This window comes from Crinia signifera, chromosome 11 (assembly GCF_055691185.1).
Source record: "Crinia signifera chromosome 11, ASM5569118v1, whole genome shotgun sequence".
Taxonomy (NCBI): Eukaryota; Metazoa; Chordata; class Amphibia; order Anura; family Myobatrachidae; genus Crinia; species Crinia signifera.
The window spans coordinates 51,034,513-51,053,850 of record NC_139227.1 but is presented as its reverse complement, the minus strand read 5'-3'; the positions used below and the strand labels follow the sequence as shown (position 1 = coordinate 51,053,850).

General features: G+C 48.9%; 1 protein-coding gene across 1 annotated transcript in view; it reads right to left on the bottom strand.

The window, feature by feature from the left end:
- Positions 1–6,996: 6,996 nt before the first annotated feature.
- DRC4 (dynein regulatory complex subunit 4) overlaps positions 6,997–19,338 on the bottom strand; it is a 56,622-nt gene continuing 44,280 nt past the window's right edge. The window contains exons 8-11 of the mRNA XM_083164046.1: positions 10,993–11,079; positions 9,040–9,249; positions 8,519–8,584; positions 6,997–7,357 (exon numbers count right to left, since the gene is read on the bottom strand). Of these exons, the coding sequence (XP_083020172.1) occupies positions 7,208–7,357; positions 8,519–8,584; positions 9,040–9,249; positions 10,993–11,079 (513 nt within the window). The 3' untranslated portion in view covers positions 6,997–7,207. The remainder of the gene's footprint in view (positions 7,358–8,518; positions 8,585–9,039; positions 9,250–10,992; positions 11,080–19,338) is intronic.

The following is a 19,338-nucleotide window of genomic DNA, read 5'->3' as shown; positions in this document are numbered from 1 at the left end:
ACTGTAAAAAATAATAATTGGGTGGCACCACACTATTAGGAGATATACAATTATTGTAGGTGTGCAGTGTATATGGACCAGTTCCCTCTGTCACCGGCAGTCAGAAAAGGACACGGCCATTGCCAGGGAAGGTCTGTGACTCCTCCCCCTTATTGATGTCATAACATGTAAGCCACACCTTCAAAAGCTTTACATTCCAGGGGCTAAATAATAATTCACCGGGTTAATGTGACCCTACATAATGATTCCTTCTCATCTCTTCAAGGTTGTATTCACCATCACAGACCCCAAGCAGAAATACCATGTGCCGCTGCTGCTCAGCCCGTTCTCATACACCACCTACAGGGGGAGCTAAGGAAACGCTGCTGCAGGTGTGCTTATATAGGTTCCTGTGCCTATCCTTATACAGTGCTGACACTTTGCCCAAATCCCCTGTATCGCTGTGCTTTCCTAAATAAACTGATTCAATATGAAATTTGGGGTCTGTGGTTTGTTTGGGGTCACATGAACACAGATTGCATTCAAGCTCCTGCAATTCAATAAATATTGCACATAAGTGCAACAAGCTTAGGGTTGCCGACTTTCTTCTTCTCCTCTCCAGGAGAAGCCTGGAGAGGAGAGATTCAGTAGCCGCTCAGGGGCGGGGCTTAAGCGTGACATCACTAAGCCACGCCCCCATGCTGTTAAACCAGCTAATTCAGTGATCTCCGTGGAGGGGGGCAGGGCTAAAATGACGCGATTGTGTCATTTTTAGCTCCGCCCCCTCCTCTGAGACCCGAGGATTGCGGCATTTTAATGCCGCGATCCGGGGGACAGCGGGGGTCCCCCCTGAATCCGGGAGGGTTGCCCATCCTTCCGGGGGGCCGGGAGGGAGCCCCGATTTTTGGGGAGACTCCCGAAATTCCGGAGGGTCGGCAACCCTGAACAAGCCTAGTTCCCCTAGGCTTTTCCCACCATCACAACCCTCTGTGAGCTCACCCCTACCCTCACAAGGGGACCCTGCGTTGCTGCAGGCTATGCAACACACTGCACAGGGGTGCACAAAATGAGTGCTTTTATGGACTTTTCCCTCAGGAGTGCATGAAGGAGCTTTTGGGGGAAGTGTAGAAAACACCTGATAAAAGGCTTACTAAACGGTTTGCAAATTTGAATCCCATGCCTGAGGAGCATGTGAAACTGTGGGGAAAAGGTCCCGTTGGTAGATGCACCTGTGGCCAGGCTGTCCAAAGCCACAAAGTTATCGGTTCAATGGGGGGCTGCTTTCAAGTACCCCCGTCGATAAAAAGATTGAATGTTTCCTTAAAGCCACTTTTGAAGGGGGTAGGGTTTACTCTACGCCCGGTTATTGCTTTGGCCTGGGTCTCCAAGGCCACGATAGTATGGCCAAATGCTTTGTGTGCTCAGCTTAGCCTGATACTGAGGCAGGAAAAAACATATTGGGCGGTATTCAATGAGCCTGATTCGCCATGTTTTTATGGCGAATTTGTGCTGTTTGGCGAATTTTTGACAAAAACGGTGAATCACCCTATTCAATGACCACATGGCGAATACATTTGAAGGTTTTTTTCGCCATGATTCACCGAGTAGCAATCGCTATCTTTTTATGGTGAAGTGGAATGTGAACTTTTAAAATAAAGTGTTTTGTTTTTTACATTTGGTGTCAAAAAATCAGGAATTTTATTCTGAGGAGGGGCATGCTACTTTTATTCATGTGCTGTAAGCACGTGAATATATATTTAATTTTAAAAAATATATATATTTTTTTTACACAGCAGCCAGCAGGGGGCGCCGGAGCCGAGCCGCTCATTACATATTCATATATTCACTGCACACGATCGTTACGATCGTGTGTAGTGAATATACGCTCCCCTGCTGGCACCCCCGGGGGGGCAGCCTGTGCTGCCTGGCACCCGGGGAGCCCACCTGCCCCCCACAAACGTTCAGGGGCAGGCAGAGAGACTTCCATCTCTCTGCCTGGCACCCTCCTCAGGCTCCCTGCGGCATTCGCCGCAGGAGCTCATATTCGCCTGTCAGGGGCAGCGAGCCCCTGACACGTTGAATACCGGAGCCCGCTGGCTCCGGAACGTGGCGAATGTGCAGCGAATCCTAAAAAGGATTCGCTGCACCTCGCAGGTATTCACATTGAATACCGCCCATTGTATCCCAATTGCACACTGAGTGAAAAATAACTACATAATAATCAGATACAGTAATACAGAGATCTTGGTTGCATATATCTGCAGATATAGGGCTAAGCCCCCAGGCTGTACGTCAAGGCATCTCTGTCACTGGGGGTCCCTAATACTGGGTATGGGTCTGGGGCCCCAACATGCCGACACAGGTACTCCAGGGCAGCACACAAATGAAAATTAGTAGGGGTTAAGAAGCACATAAGTGCTATGTAGGGAAGTGAAGGTGTGATTAAAATACAAAATATATACAATGTGATAGGAAAAAATAAGTGTTAATAAAGTGTTAGGGTGTGCTATCCTGGAGCAGACCAGCCCTACCAACACAGGGGGCACCACACTCCCAAACACATCCCATTAGCAGTAACATATAGAAGCATTGACGCGGCTTGGGGGCATAGCATACACCTGTCGGCATGTTGGGGGCCTACACCCCAGACCCATACCCAGTATTAGGGACCCCCACTGACAGATATGCCTTGCCGCATGGCCTGGGGGCTTAGCCCTATATCTGCATATATATGCAACCAAGATCTCTGTATTATCTGATTTATTATGTAGTTATTTTTCACTCAGTGTGCAATTGGGATACAATATGTTTTTTCCTAGCCAGAATTACCCCTCCCTTTTGGCACCTGAGTGACACACCTCTGATTGAGCAGCTTACCAACAAAAGTGTTGTGCTGATACTGAGGCATTTTCCTTAGCGGAAAAGTTGAAGTGTGCGGCTGAGTATGTGTAGGAAGCTGGTGAAAAGGGCATCAAAATGACGTGTAAAGTGTCGGCCATTTCTGTTACCGCAAAGGAAAGCTCTCTGGCTCAAAGCCTGGGAAGCAGATAGTAGTTTACTAAGATGTGTATTCTACTTCACATGTGATGTTGGATGTTGCTATGGGCAACCAATCAGATCCTGTCCATGGGTCTTCAACCTATGGCCCTCCAGATGTTGTGAAACTACATGTTCCAACATGCATTGCCACATTTTTTCCTATAACAGCATGCCAAAACTGTCAGGGCATGCTGGGACATGTAGTTCCACAACATCTGGAGGGCCACAGGTTGAAGACCTGTGCTATATACTATCATCTAGAGGGTGCTAAATAAATAAGAAGTAGATTCTGATTGGTTGCCCATAGCAACATCACATGTAAAGTGCAATAAACATCTTAGTAAATTTCCCCCAGTGAGTCCAAGAAGTCACTGGAAGCGCAAGTCTTCAAAAGGAGAGTTATTGTTTGGTACAGAATTAGGAGGCTCTGATTAAAGAGTACTTTCCTGCCTACTCCAGAGGCAAAGCAGGGAACCTCCAGGTTTGGGGCCTTCTGCCCTTCCTTTCGTTACTCCTTTCTGGGGGGGGGGCGTCTAACAGAGGGCAACCCAGTAAGGGCAGACTTCCTTCTGGCAAGGGACGATTATCCAGATCCCGTTTTGGAGCCTTTGCGAGGTGAAGGATAAATCCTCAGCATGACGGGGAGGAGGCTCCCCATTCGGGACCAGAGTGGGGTGTCTACTCCTGCAGTTTCGAGACACCTGGTCCCAGTCCACTCAGGATCCTTGGGTACAGTCTGTAATCTCACAAGGTTATGGGATCAATCTCAAGGGGGACCCAACAAGTCCCTTTATCCCACCTTTACCTCGGGAAGCTTGCATGAGACAGGCCTATATTGAGGCAGCGGCTTCTCTTCTCCAGAAGGGAGTAGTAGTCCCAGTACTGTCGGGGTAACGGAAGAAGGGATCCTGTTCCTGGTTCCAAAGCCAGAAGGTTCTTTCAGTTGCGCCCGACCCAAAGATTGCAGTTGGGTGTGGTTTTGGATACTCGCCTACATCAGGGGTTTGTCTACCGGAAACCACGGCCAAGGACATACAACTCTTGGTCCTATCACTTCTTCACTCCCCGAACCCATAAGTCTGGAGGTGCCTGAAGCTGTTGGGCAAGATGGTGGCCACATTCGAAACACTGCAATATGCGAGATTTCACTCAAGGACGTTCCAATGGAACATTCTCACCAGTTGGTCAGGGGATCTGAAGACCATGAAGCAGGAAAGGCTTGTCCTGACTTGGGAGATGAGGGAATCCTGAGCATGGTGGATCTGGAAACGCTCCAGCTGGGTCGTTCTCTGCTTACCTGGGATTGGTTTGTGGTCATGACCGATGCAAGTCTCTGAGATGTAGCGCTACTGCTCCCCATCCCCTGACTGCAGGGGCTGTGGTCAAGCACAGAATCAACCTTGTCGATAAACATATTGGAACTCCGTGTGGTGTGGACAGCTCTTCAGCAAGTGGAGGAGCTCCTGACCGGATTACTAATAAGGATATAGTCAGACAATGCCACAGCTGTGGCATATCTCAACCAGCAAGGAGGCACCCACAGCAAGATGGCGATGTGGGAGGTGTCTCAAATTTTTCAATGGGCGGAATCTCGTGTTTCGGCCATGTCGGCTCTTTTCATTCCGGGAATCCAGAATGTGGAGGCAGATTTCCTCAGGAGATCGGACTTGCTGGAAGGGGAATGGGTGTTGAACTCGGAGGTGTTTCAAGACATTGTGGCTCTCTGGGGCTCCCAAAGGAGGACTTGATGACATCCAGACACAATTGTCAGGTGGCCAGATTTTGTTCACAGGCAAGGGATCTGACATTGTGGGCTGTGAATGCCATGAGTGTCCCTTGGAACTTTGGGCTGGCTTATGTCTTCCCTCCATTTCCCATGATTGACAAGGTCCTCAAGAGAGTGAGGGCACAGAAGTAGAGTGTCATTTTGGTGGCGCCGGATTGGCCCAGGAGGTCCTGGTATTCGGACATACTGAAGTTGTCAGTGGCATCTTCCGCTTCATCCAGACCTGCTTTGGCAAGGTCCATTTCTTCATCAGGACCTAGCTCGTCTAAGTTTGATGGCCTCCTTATTGAAAAAGAGGGGTTTCTCAGAGGCAGTTATTCGGACTATGCAGAGTGCTCAAAAGCTGTGTCTGCGGCAAACGATCATAGAGTCTGGAAGATTTATATCAGGTGGTGTGAAAAGCAGAAGGTTTTCACACCACCTAGGCTAGACTTCTGGATTTCCTCCAAGATGGGTTTTCAGCAGGATTGAGTTTGCTGTCTTTGAATGTGCAGCTTTCTGCTCTATCTATTTTCTTGTGGCTCTGTAACCGGAGGTTCAGACCTTCCTTCAGGGGGTTATACACATTAAACACCCGTATCGACAGCCGGTGGCACCATGGGACTTGTCTTTGGTGCTGGCAGTTTTACAGAAGCTGCCCTTTGAACTGCAGGGGTTGGCTGACCTAAAGTTTCTTTCATAGAAACTGGCTTTTCTTTTGGAGATTGCCTCGGCCAGACGAGTGTATGAGTTGGGGGCTGTTTTGCAAGTCGCCTTTTCTTGTTTTTCTCGAAGATAGGGCCGTTCTTCGTACAGTACCTACATTTTTGCCAAAGGTTGTTGCAAAATTCCATCTAAACCAGGAGATTTTGCTCCCAGTGTTTTGTCCTCCTGAAGTGGCAAGAAATAGGGTCAAACTTAAAAAACTGGGTGTGGTGTGCGCGCTGCGCGTTTATGTGGACAGAGTGAAGGAGTTTCATAAGACGACTCACCGACAGTCATTACCCCAATGTCGGAATCCCAACTGCTCCCTCGTGAGGGGTCCACGACCCCCACAGAGGGAGAATAAAATAGGTGGCGAGTGCAGTGAGCCACTGTGCCCGCAGCATGGAGAGCGCAGCGAGCTCACAAGGGGCTTTGTTGCGCTCCCCCCGCTGTGCAGTTGGGATTCAGACATTGGGCTAATGACTGTCGGAATCCCAACTGTCTGTGTTATACCACACCCTCTGTGTTATACCACACCCTCATAAGACTTACTCGTTACTGGTACTGTATGATGTACATAAGAGAGGGTGGCCCGCTTCTAAGCAGACCATTGCTAGGTGGCTGAGGTCGGTTACTGCCTTTGCTTACACCAAAGTTGGCAGGCCTGTTCCAGCTAGGGTTAATGCCCATACCACGAGCTCTGTTACTTCCTCTTCGGCTGTGTGTCACGTGGCTTCAGCGGAGCATTTATGCAGGGCTACCACCTGGTCCTCTGTTCACACTTTCACCAAATTTTACAGGTTTCATGAGTTTGCGTCGGAGGACACTTCATTTGGGCGAGCAGTGCTACGGGCTGCGGACCAGAACATACCCTCCCAAAGGACCGGCTCTTGAACTTCCCAAGGTTAAGCTGTATCACTAGGATGGACAATAGAGAAAAGGGGATTTTTGTGAGAATTTACCGTTTTAATCCCTTTCTCGGAGTCCATCCTGGTGACACAGCGATCCCTCCCTTACGCTCAGTAAGTGGTTTAACTGTTTCATGTTAATTATTATGTTATATGATGAGGTGTTGTATTGAGTAATGTATCCTAGTGGGCTCTTGTAGTTGTACTGAGGATTTCTGGGATGCAGCAGTGGAGGAGCCTGCCTCTTAAAGTCATAGAATAGGTCCCTGGCTCCTTTAGACCCCACTACATCCCACGATTAAGCTGTGTCACCAGGATGGACTCAGAGAAAAGGATTCGAACAGTAAGTTCTTACAAAAATCCCCTTTTTTGTTGTTAAAATAGTGATATTTGTATAATTTCAGTGGATTGCCTTAGTGATCCCTTACAGGGTTCCCCCAGCAGTCACTTAAGGCTGCCACCAGCGGACCAGCTGGGGTGAGTGGGCAAAAGCCTGGCACTCTGATACTGTACCAATCAGATCTCTAGCAATCAGTGACATCAATGCCGCTCCCTGCGTATAGCATATACTTCCTGTGTTTGTAAATAATGAAACAAAGGGATAATATCTCGTTTTTTTATAGTTTATAGCATTTCGTTTTTACAATGATAAAAATAGGAAGTTTAAAAAAGCCACACTCTGGCGTCACTGTGCAATGTGTGGATTGTGTAGTGGTGATTTGTGTACACAGAGGAGAGTGTGTCACAGTATAGTGGCGGAGAGCATCCGATGGTGTGTTTGATCTTCCAGGAATATCCATTCTGTGCAGCACTAAGTGCTGGCTGATACCAGACCTGCTGGGCCTTGCCCAAACATCTGCCCGGGAACCAAGCTCTCCAGGGGTTTAAATCCCAGCTCGTCCACCGGGATCCCAAATGCCCGCATCTTTGCCTCATACGTCCGGAGCAGGTCGTTGTGTGACTGGAAAGGGGACACAATGAAAGTGTGAGTTTGATGGAAACCACTACATTATGGACCTTATTCTGGTCCATACTAAACACTGACTAAACGCCGCCCGCAGGGATAGCCCCCCCACCCCTCGCACGGCTGTGAATGGATGATTTGCATAATCATCCATTTGCAGCCTTGTGTGCGGGTGAGAAATCGTTCGATGATCGTCAACCAGCGAATGATTTCTCCAGCGCTCACAGATCTGAGACCTCTCTATGGTGTCTCTAATCTGTGAGCACCCTTTGCAGGAAGCGGGCTGGCAGGTGACATGCGCTAACGTCAGCTGCCCACCCCCTGCACCCACGCTACTGGGGAATTTACATGGGAACGCCCCATAGGCTGTGTCCCCTGCCACCTCCCCCAATGCTAGGTGAGAGCAAGGCAATGAACATGTAGTTCTCCATGCCCGCTCGCACCCTGCATCTGCATATGTGCAAAAATGCACCTGAGCATGCACAGATGCAAAACATCGGTCCCCCCATGTGAAAGCGCGGAGGACCGATTAAATTAGAATAACCCCTTATGTCCAGCCATAAATGAGTAGCAAGTATAATTCTTAGCGTTTCTGCTCCGTGCACTGCGGACCCTTACCTTACACACTCTGCTCCGTGCACTGCGGACCCTTACCTTACACACTCTGCTCCGTACACTGCGGACCCTGACCTTACACACCCTGGTCCGTGCACTGCGGACCCTTACCTTACACACTCTGCTCCGTGCACTGCGGACCCTTACCTTACACACTCTGCTCCGTGCACTGTGGACCCTTACCTTACACACTCTGCTCCGTACACTGCGGATCTTGACTTTACACACTCTGATCTGTGCACTGCGGACCCTGACCTTACACACTCTGCTCTGTACACTGGTGACCCTTACCTTACACACTCTGCTCCGTGCACTGCGGATCTTGACTTTACACACTCTGATCTGTGCACTGCGGACCCTGACCTTACACACTCTGCTCTGTACACTGGTGACCCTTACCTTACACACTCTGCTCCGTGCACTGCGGACCCTTACCTTACACACTCTGCTCCGTGCACTGCGGACCCTTACCTTACACACTCTGCTCCGTGCACTGCGGACCCTGACCTTACACACACTGCTCCGTGCACTGCTGAACCTTACCTTACACACTCTGGCCAGCTCATACTGCAGGTCCTTGATGGCGTTGTTCTTGGAGTCTAACACGTCCTGCATGGAGAGAGAATGATGCACATTTATTCATGCATCAGGGGATGTGGTTACATGCTGTGCAGTCGGTATCAAGCCGTGTGTGTAAAGCATTAGGGTTAGGCAGTAGGGTAGGAGGGTTAGGTTTAGGCTGTGAGATAGTTAGGTTCAGGTTAGGCTGAGGGGCAGGAGGTTTAGGGAGGCAGGTACGTAAACTTACCGGAACTCTATCGAGATTCCCTCTAAAAGGGATGCCGGGGCAGTATTTTGTTGGGAGCCAATTAACCTACCAATATATTTTTGGATTGTGGGAGGAAACCGGAGTACCCGGAGGAAACCCACGCAAGCAGGGGGAGAATATACAAACTCTGCTCAGTAAGAGCCATGGTGGGAATCGAACCCATGACCTCAGCGCTGTGAGGCAGTAATGCTAACCATTACACCAGCTTCTGCTGTATAATTATCTGGGTCCGTACCTCTAGTTTCCTAGTGACCGCAGACAGGGCGGTGGGGTCCAGGTTGGAGGCTGCAAGAACCTCATTGAGTTGTGCCTCCTTCTTCTCCAGATGATCTCCCAGAGCCTTCAGCTTCTTCTCCAGCAGCAGGTTCTTGAAGCCGCTCTTTTGCTGAACCTCCTGGATGGCAGCCGTGAATTTCTTATACAGTTCATCTCGCTCATCCTGGACCTATAGGAGAGAAGGAGAATATAGCATTGCAGGCAGTGTTTTATGGATCACCCAGGCCCAGGAGACGGTTGGCTAAGGAAAGGGGATACGGTCATTTGGTCTACGAGCATTGGGTAGACACCATTAGGTCAACATGGTTCTAGGTCAACGTGAGTCAAGGTCGACAGGTCATTAGGTCGACACACAAGTTGACAGTCAAAAGGTCGAGGCACCGTGCCAGAAGCATTGCAAGCAATGCACTGTAAACTGTGTCGACATTCGGGTAAAAAAAACAGTGAAAAACCCCATGTTGACTTAGACACTTTTGGCCTAATGCTTGTGTCAACCTAATGACCTGTTGACCTAGACCAAGTCGACCTTGTCCCATGTCGACCTAGAACCATGTCGACCAACATGCTGTAGACCAGGCATGTCCAACCTGCGGCCCTCCAGATGTGCTAAAACTACACATCCCAGCATGCATTGCCATCATTCTAGCATTCCCTAATCGCCAAATTGTGGCAAGGCATGCTGGGATGTGTAGTTTTAGCACATCTGGAGGGCCGCAGGTTGGACAAGCCTGCTGTAGACCATGGGTCTTTAAACGGCGGCCCTCCAGATGTTGTGAAACTACAAATCCCAGCATGCCTTGCCACAGTTTTAACACTCCCTTATAGCAAAACTGTGGCAAGGCATGCTGGGATTTGTAGTTTCACAACATCTGGAGGGCCGCAGTTTGAAGAACCATGCTGTAGACCTGCGGTAGCCAACCCTAGTCCTTGAGAGCTACCAACAGTGCGTGCGTGTTTTTCAGGTCTCCTCACAGAATCACAAGTGAGCTAATTAGCTCCACCTGTGGATCTTTTAAAATGTGTCAGTGATTAATGAGTGCAGCTGTGCAGCAGCTAGGTTGTCTGGAAAATGTGAACTGTTGGTAGCTCTCGAGGGCTAGGGTTGGCTACCACTGCTGTAGACCAAATTATCTCAATCCGGAGAAGGTGCGCTTAGGCCCAGGAGATGGCACCCTGGGCATGGGAGGATGCGCTCAGGGGCCCAGGTGCAGCACATATTCCAGCTTTGCACTAATTCGGATATACTAATAATACTAACAATTCTCATATGAGAGATGTTGCCCCTAGCATCCAATCAGTTTCTACTTCCCATTTATCTAGCACCTTCTAGAGCAGGGCTGGGCAACACCGGCCCTCCAGATGTTGATGAACTACACATCCCAGCATGCCTTGCATCAGTTTTAGCATGGCCACATAGCAAAACTAATGCAAAGCATCCTGGGATGTGTAGTTCATTAACATCTGGAGGGCCGGTGTTGCCCAGCCCTGTTCTTGAGGGTAACAGCCAGAATCTATCATTTCTAAAGGCATACACACCTAGCAATCGCCACAGCCACCAATATCGGTGGCTGCGGGGACCTGGCATTGGCAAGTATGTACACACTTGCTGATGCCGGCAGGCAACAGACAATATGGGGGGGCGGCTTCTGCAGCATGGCCCTCGTTAATGGTCCACTCCTTCATCTCTGCATGCACAGACGATGGAGGGGGTCATAAACGCCCCGTGCATTGGCTGTTGGGTGCAGCATACACAAGGGGCAATAAAATGGGATAATTCATAGATGCAGCTCATAGAAAAGCAGTAGGCAGACCAGCATTGCGGTTCTGCGCCATATATCTGCATGGTGGCTTCAGCATGTACAACGCGGAATCATACCCTTGGCTTGGGAGCTCGCACTCATCCAATATTTACCTTCTGGAATCTTTGCTCCAACACCTCATGTTCCCATTTCAGGTCGTTCAGCTCCTTCTCTGTCAGTCTCAGACGTGCCTTTGTGCTCTGGAGGGGAGAAGACACCAGTATGCCAATCATTTATTTATAGGCTGTCACTCGTGTGGCACAAACATGTGTGTGGTGACAAACCGGTTATAGAGTGACATGAGCAGCGATCAGGAGATGTCACATGTACATACAGTATATAACCTCATCAATAATGCACAGAGGGGGACAGATATGGGCTGCAGAGTATTCCAGAGTATGTGCTGGATGTATTTAATTGCTTTGGTAATTGATCATTCTGCACACTGCTTTAGATATCAGAAATGTGTTATTGACAAACTTAATTTTGCAAGTTAAATAGCAAGGGTGAAATGTAATAGGATGAGAGATTCAGAAAGTGAAAGAATTCTCCAGTTTTTTCAAAGCGGCAATCATTTACACTTCAAAATGAAAACTGGTTTTGCAGTGTAAAGGTGCCCATACATGTTACAATTATTGTATACAATATCGCATTTCATCGCATCTCGGTTTTGCGATGAGATGATGAAAAGTATGTGCTGCACATACTTTTTGTACTAGATCTCATCTCATCGCAAAAACGAGATGCGATGAGATGCAATACTGTATACAATAATTGTAACATGTATGGGCACTTTTAATGATTGCCGCTTTAAAAAAACTGGAAATTTCTCACCAAATCTCTCACTTTCTGAATCTCTCATCCCATGACATTTCCCCCACATCTTTGTTGCCTATGTGAAGGGAGGAACATCTTATAACTCTTAATGATACTTGGTATCTTGGAATGCCATGGGTGTTTATGTAAGCCACTTTTATTACCATTCATTGTGTTAGGGGGGTTGGGGATTGGGTGGGTTGAGTCCAATTAATGAGTGCACATGTATTCTTTCTGCAATTAAGATTCATTACATAGGTGGCATGTCGATCTATTGAGACTAATGGTGTCGACCTAATGGCTGTCTATCTTCTTGTTGTAGACAAATGGTCCCGCATCCCATGGTGGTATCCGGGCTATTTGTCTACAACAAGAAGATAGACAGCCATTAGGTCGACACCATTAGTTTGACAACTCAATAGGTCGACATACCATGAGATCGACATGTTCATTAGGTCGACATGTCATTAGGTCGACAGTCAAAAGGTCGACATGTTTTTTTACTGTTTTTTGAGCCGACAAGTGCCGACAGGTGGTAATTCATGCCCTACCATCCACTACGGCGTGCGAGGGGCTGCGGTTCACTTCAAACTGTGTTCATGTCGACTGGGTTGACATTTGGGTAAAAAAAAACAGTGAAAAAAAACCATGTCGACCTTTTGACTGTCGACTTAATGGCAGTGTCGACCTAATGGCATGTCGACCTAATGAACATGTCGACCTAATGGTATGTCGACCTAGTGGCATGTCGAACTAATGGTGTCGACCTAATGGCTGTCTGTCTTCTTGTTGTAGACAAATGGTCCCGCATCCGTGCATGGTCTAGCTGTGTGCATAATATTTTAAAGTGCGGCATAATGTAAACATAACTGCAGCGTTCTACCCAAATGAAACATAAGGACAGAAAACAAAAGCAACTCAGAAATCCAAAGGACTTCTTTGAGTGAGCTCACTTCATACTCACAACACTCTACTCCTGGCTGCTTAATCTGGCTATTCATCCGTAATATCACCATTTTAACATCTGCTAAAACTTTCACTAGAAATGTTAATGCTTGTATTTGCACTGTCCGTTTTGAAAATGCACAAATGCACCTCTAATGACTTCACCTCTCCTGCTCTTCCATTGCTAGTAGGTGTCCCCCAACATTTTATTCTTGGCCCTCTTCTTCTCTATCCCTACATGTCCCCTCTGGGTGAGCTCATTTGCTCACTCGACTTCCACTATCACATCTATGCTGATAATACTGGAATCTACCGCTCCTTTCCTGATCTCTCTCCCTCTATCCTCACTCATGTCTCCAACTGTCTCTCTGCTGTCTACTCTTGGATGACCCAGCGCTTTTTTAGACTTAAAATATCAAAGAATAAGCTAACCTTTTATAACACTCCTGTATAATACCTGACCATCTCTCATCCTAACCTTCTGTTTATGCTCACTTCTTCGCCTTCTGTGTCACCCCTGTCTGTCTAACCCTCCCTCTCCTTTAGAATGTAAGCTCATGAGCAGGGTCCTCTCTCCTCATGTGCTTTACTTAGTATATATCTCTGCCACAGTGATAATTGCTTCAGTGTCCTGTCCCCTGATACATGCTTTACCATGTACTTGTCCTAAATTGTCTTGCACTGTAATTTGTTATCTTTTTTGGTACTTGTTTCCTAGCACAGCGCCCATCGCATGGCATTGTGTACCTTATTTAGTGGTGTGCGATGCTTGTACAATTAAATATCGCAATTAAATATCGCATAGCATTGCATGTCAGCAAATGGGATGCGATGCGATTTTTAATTGTACAAGCACCCATGCCATGAGATGTGATGGGTGCTTACAATGAGATGTAACCCCCAGTATCCACGCCATCCCGAAGTGTGGCGAGCGCAGCCTTTTCATACCTTTCAACCTTTTCATACCCCCACTATCCACGTCAGCATGGAGTTGATTTTAGATAGTGTGGCGAGAGCAGCGAGCCACCAAGGATTACGAGCCCCGCGAGGGGACCTGGAATACATGTAAAGTAATCCGTGTCCCCTCGCTGCACTCGCCACGCTTCGGGCTCGTATTCCGCGGTGCTCGCCACGCTTCTGGCTCGGTGGCTCACTGCGCTCGCCACACTATCTAAAGTCAACTCCGCGCCGACGTGGATAGTAGGGGTATGAAAAGGTCGGAGGACACGTACCGCTGCACTCGCCACGCTTTGGGATGGCGTGGACACTGGGGGTTACATCTCATTGTAAGCACCCATCACATCTGATGGCATGGGTGCTTGTACAATTAAAAATCGAATTCAATCGCATTGCATGTCGCAATATTCAAGGGGGATGCGATACGATGCGATGAGATTTGTAGAAGCCCATACGATGGAAATAGTATAGGAATAGTAATAATACCTCTGTTTTTGCTAATTTGTGTATTGTTAGGTGCTGCGGTACCTTTGTGGCGCCATATAAATAATCGATAATTATAATAATAAAAAGGGACCAGTCACAGACTACAACCAGCAGTAAAGAAACCATTTTCATACAGTATAACCCGCAAATTAGTGTATTTGACATTGCTGACATACAGTAAGTGACATTGTGGTCTTCCCCCGCTCATGTCTGCCAGCCGGAGGCCCAATTCAGGCATCCGTCATGCTCTATAGACTCCTGCATCTCTGAATACACCAAAGGCTTCTCAGCTCAGATGCTGGGTATTCTTCATGGCCATGTGCACCAAGTACAGACGGCGAGGATTATTCAGACCTGATCAATGCTTTGCAATTTTGCAGCGCCCTGCAATCAGATGACATCACAGATCCTCCCTGAAATGCCTTCCCAGGCCAGGGGCTTTTCTGACAATGCCAGAAAACAGATGATCACCACCGCCAAAAGCCGGCATCTTGTCAAACTGCCACTGGCTTGCAATATAAAAAAAAATTGCATAATTTTGTCACTGTTTGACATCGCGCATGGGCACTGTGAACCGTACCCATGTGTAATCAATCGATTACCACGTAGCGTATGAATTTGCACAACAGCGTTAAGCTCTGAATACAGATCTATAGAATAAATAAGGTGTGTGCGAGGTCCTCCATAACATGTGCCGACATCCATCGTCCCACTGTGCAATAATATCAGAGAAAATAACCTGCGTGTCCAAGACGTTACACTGCCAAACTGTGTAGCGCCAGACAATGAGACGGAAGAGGTCACATATTTGTCTGTTAATATATAATATAGAATAGCTTTTGTCTAATACCCAGAGTCTGACTGACCCCATAAAGGGAATTGTTTTTGAACTACAGACCCTAAATTCTCCTCCATCTAAGGCAGGCATTCCCAACCACGGTCCTCAAGGTACACCAACACTGCAGGTTTTAGTGATATCCAGGCTTCAGCACAGATGGTTTAATCAGAATCCATCAGATACTAATTAAGTCACCTGTGCTCAAGGCTGGGTATCTACAAAACCTGCACTGTTGGTGTGCCTTGAGGACCGTGGTTGGGAATGCCTGATCTAAGGGATAGTGCAGCCATTACATCCACATTACAAGACACCCGAGGGGCCAGCAAACACCAGCAGGCAGGGTCCAGAGCCAGAGATGGGGGAATCAAACCACAAATCTTCCATTAGTGACCCTCCCAGATAAAGACATAAAGATCAGCTTCCCCTGCATTCACAGGATGTCCATAACTTGTCCTGTTCAACGTGAACGTAGGGGCTGAAGGTCTTGTGGGTTAAATGAACAAAGCAGAACCATTTAGTTACTAGACCAGCAATAGGCTGGAATAAAGGAAAAACATCCAACTTACTCTGCTGGGGCGAGTAATAAAGATATACACCCTTGAAGGAGTCCTAGCACTAATTACTAGGCCTTTGGGACTGCAAACAAGACATAGATCCAATTAGGAACTGGTAGGGAAGCAGCAGCTACTATGAAAACAGATCTAACAGTAGGGATGACAATTGGTTAATTGTGGGCCAATCAGGGTCTGTGGGTGTGGCTTCATGGGTGTCAGGGGGCAGAGTTATGCTCCACGTCCCAACACCCAGGAGAAATATTAAATATTCGACAGCTCCGTGTAATCGATGCGGGAAACCATCTGGTTCTCTATCGTCAATGGTAAAAGTAGTTACCATTGGTCATAGACAATTGATGATTTTAAAATAATTGATAATCGATGGCCATCCCTTCTTAATGGTCTGGTTGCAGGGCCCGATTAACAATGAGGCGGATGGAGCTACAGCTCCAGAACCCCCATTGATAATAGGCCCACATGAGACTGGCGGCTTTGAGAAGAAAAAAACTGTTTCCTGCCAGAGACTGCCAGCAGCAGTCCTCTCTCTCATGCCTCCAGCTCCAGCACTCCCGAGTCTCACATTAGAGCAGTTGAAGAGCCGTGCAGGGAGTGTGAAGGCCACCCCTCCCATCAGCTCTCTCCTTCTCCGGGGTCCTGAGCCTGCCACTCAGTTACAAGTCCCGCCCCCAGACTACACAAGGAGCTGCTGCTGCATGTGATCTGGGACTGTGTAAAACAGTGATGGCTAACCTTGACACTCCAGCTGTTGTTGATCTACACATCCCAGCATGCCCTGCATCAGTTTTAGCATGGCCAAATAGTATACCTGATGCAGGGCATGCTGGAATGTATAGTTCAACAACAGCTGGAGTCAAGGTGTCAAGGTTAGCCATCACTGGTGTAAGTAGTTCTATAATGGCTACTTGATGAGTAGCACCTGATAAGCAGTGTCGGACTGGGGCATGAAGGGCCCACCAGGGAAATGCACTCACAGGGGCCCACCAAGGGGCGTGGCTTTTTTGAAGGGGTTTGGCCACCTGACCAGAGAGGAGTGGCTATACACTATGCGATTTTGGGCCAATTTCATCCGATTTCGGCACTTTGGGCCGATAATCAGGCAAAATCGGGCCAAAATCGCAGGTGTGTAACATCTGATCTATAAATCCCCCACCCTGATAATAAAGCACAGGTCCCACAGATAATAATACAGCAAATAGCCCCCCCAGATATTACAACACACAGATGATAATAGAGCACGTAGGTCCCCCCACATATAATACAGCACATAGGTCCAGGGCCGTTTCTAGACAATTCAGCTCCCAGGGCGAAGAAATAAAAATGCCGCCCCCCCCCCCCCAATACATAACATGGTAGTGAAGAAACTGCGCGCGCCGCAGGCGTGCCAAAATAGGGGGTTGGCGTAATTCCAAAAGGGGTGTGGCTTAATATAAGGGTGTGGTCTAGCAGGATAACAATTCCCTTACAGCTCACTTTTGCAACCTGCATGACCAGACATTGGGGTTACCGCAGGAATTGTCATTGTCCTCCCACACTTAAGTTGGTGGGCTGAAGGCCACACAGTGACTTAGTACGCCTCACAGATAAAGACCAAACAATGACAGGCTACTTAAATCATTATACACTGTTTATCCCTGATACCAATTACACATTACGCCGCACACTGTGATGACAATTACACATTACGCCACGCACTGTGATGTCAATTACATATTACGCCGCACACTGTGATGACAATTGCACAATATGTCGCACACATGATGCCCATGACATACTATATAACACTCCGCAATGCCCATGACATACTATATAACACTCCGCAATGCCCATGACATACTAAATAACACACCGCAATGCCCATGACATACTATATAACACTCCGCAATGCCCATGACATACTATATAATACTCCGCAATGCCCATGACATTATATATAACACTCCGCAATGCCCATGACATACTATATAACACACTGCAATGCCCATGGCATACTATATAACACACTGCAATGCCCATGACATACTATATAACAATCCGCAAACGCCCATTACACATTTGACACATAAGTGCCACTTACCTACATGCTCAATGCCAGGGGCTTCATGCTCGATGCCAAGGGGGTCTGAATTTGCTCGTTGCCAAGGTGGACAGAACTGTACAGCGGCCTGCTCCTGGCCGGTATTTTCAATTCAGCGCACCGCCGGTGGTGTGCAGCAGGGAGGGAGGATGGTGTGCAGCAGGGAGGGAGGGAGGGTGGGAGCGGTGGTGTGTGCAGCAGGGAGGGAGGGTGGGAGCGGTGGTGATGTGCAACAGGGAGGGAGGGTGGGAGCGGTGGTGGTGTGCAACAGAGAGGGAGGGTGGTAGCGGTGGTGGTGTGCAACAGGGAGGGAGGGTGGGAGCAGTAGTGTGCAGCAGGGAGGGAGCGGTAGTGTGCAGCAGGGAGGGAGGGTGCAGCAGGGAGGGTGGGTTGCAGTCATGTGCAGCAGGGTGGGTTGCAGCAGGGTGGGTGGGTGCAGCAGGGTGAGTAGGTGCTGGGTGGGTGCAGCTTGGTGCAGGGTGGGTAGGTGGGTGCAGCTTGGAGCAGGGTGGGTGGGTGCAGGGTGGGTGGGTTGAGCTTGGTGCAGGGTGGGTGGGTGCAGGGTGGGTAGGTGGGTGCAGCAGGGTAAGTAGGTGGGTGCAGGGTGGGTGGGTAGTTGGGTGGATGGGTGCAGGGTGGGTAGGTGCAGGGTGGGTAGGTGGATGGGTGCAGGGTGGGTAGGTGCAGCAGGGTGGGTAGGTGGGTGGGTGCAGCTTGGAGCAGGGTGGGTGGGTGCAGCTTGCAGCAGGGTGGGTGGGTGAGCCAGCCGCCGGTTAGCTGCTCACTTCACCTTTCCCCCTGCCTGTGTTGCATGCTGGGTCCTGAGTCCCCCGCTCCCCGCTGTGTCTGGGAGAGACTCAGTGAGACGTGCTGCTGCTATGTAAAATTCACATCTCCCGCTGGACCGCTAGCCAATAGGCGCTCGCGGTCCAGCAGCCACCAGTTGATTGGCTGCTGGACCGCAAGCGCCCATTGGCTAGCGGTCCAGCGTGAGACGTGAATTTTACATGGCAGCAGCACGTCTCACTGCCCGCACCCTCCAGCTGCCCGCCCTGCCGCCTCCAGCTGCACGCCCCCCACCCTCCGCCTCCAGCTGCACGCCCCCCACCCTCCGCCTCCAGCTGCCTGCCCCGCCGCTATTGACTACCCGGCGGCATATCATGTGAAGCGTTAGGCCCCGCCCCACTGTAAAAGTGGGCGGGGTCTTAGATGACAGGGACCCCCTGGGGAATCCCCCGGTTCCCCCCCAGGCCAGTCCGAGCCTGCTGATAAGTGTGTGTACTGTACTGTATTGTGTGTGTGTGTGTGTGTGTGTGTGTGTGTGTGTGTGTGTGTGTGTGTGTGTGTGTGTATGTGTAGTTTGTTTGATTTTATATTTTGTAAACAAACCTATAAAAACTGCGCTTACATTAGGGGATTTAGGGGACAGCCTAATTACAACTTGAATTTTATTATTCAATCAAATTCATGAGAGAGAGAGACAGACAGACAAAGACAGAGACATCGGGATTCCAGGAATCCGAACACCCCCCTATCCGAACGCATTCAAGAGCCTGTTCAGGTTTTCCCGCCCAGACTTGGAGCGCACATTTCAGGCACCCGCGAGTTCCCGCTGTTGGATCTCACGAGATCCTGGACAACGTCACTACAACGTCACTATATGTATATAAGGACGGCCGGGCAGGTGCAATGTTCACTCCAGTCTTGGAGATTTAACCATGTGCACGTCTGGGTGTCTTCCCTGGTGCCTGCCCGCATGCTCACTCTC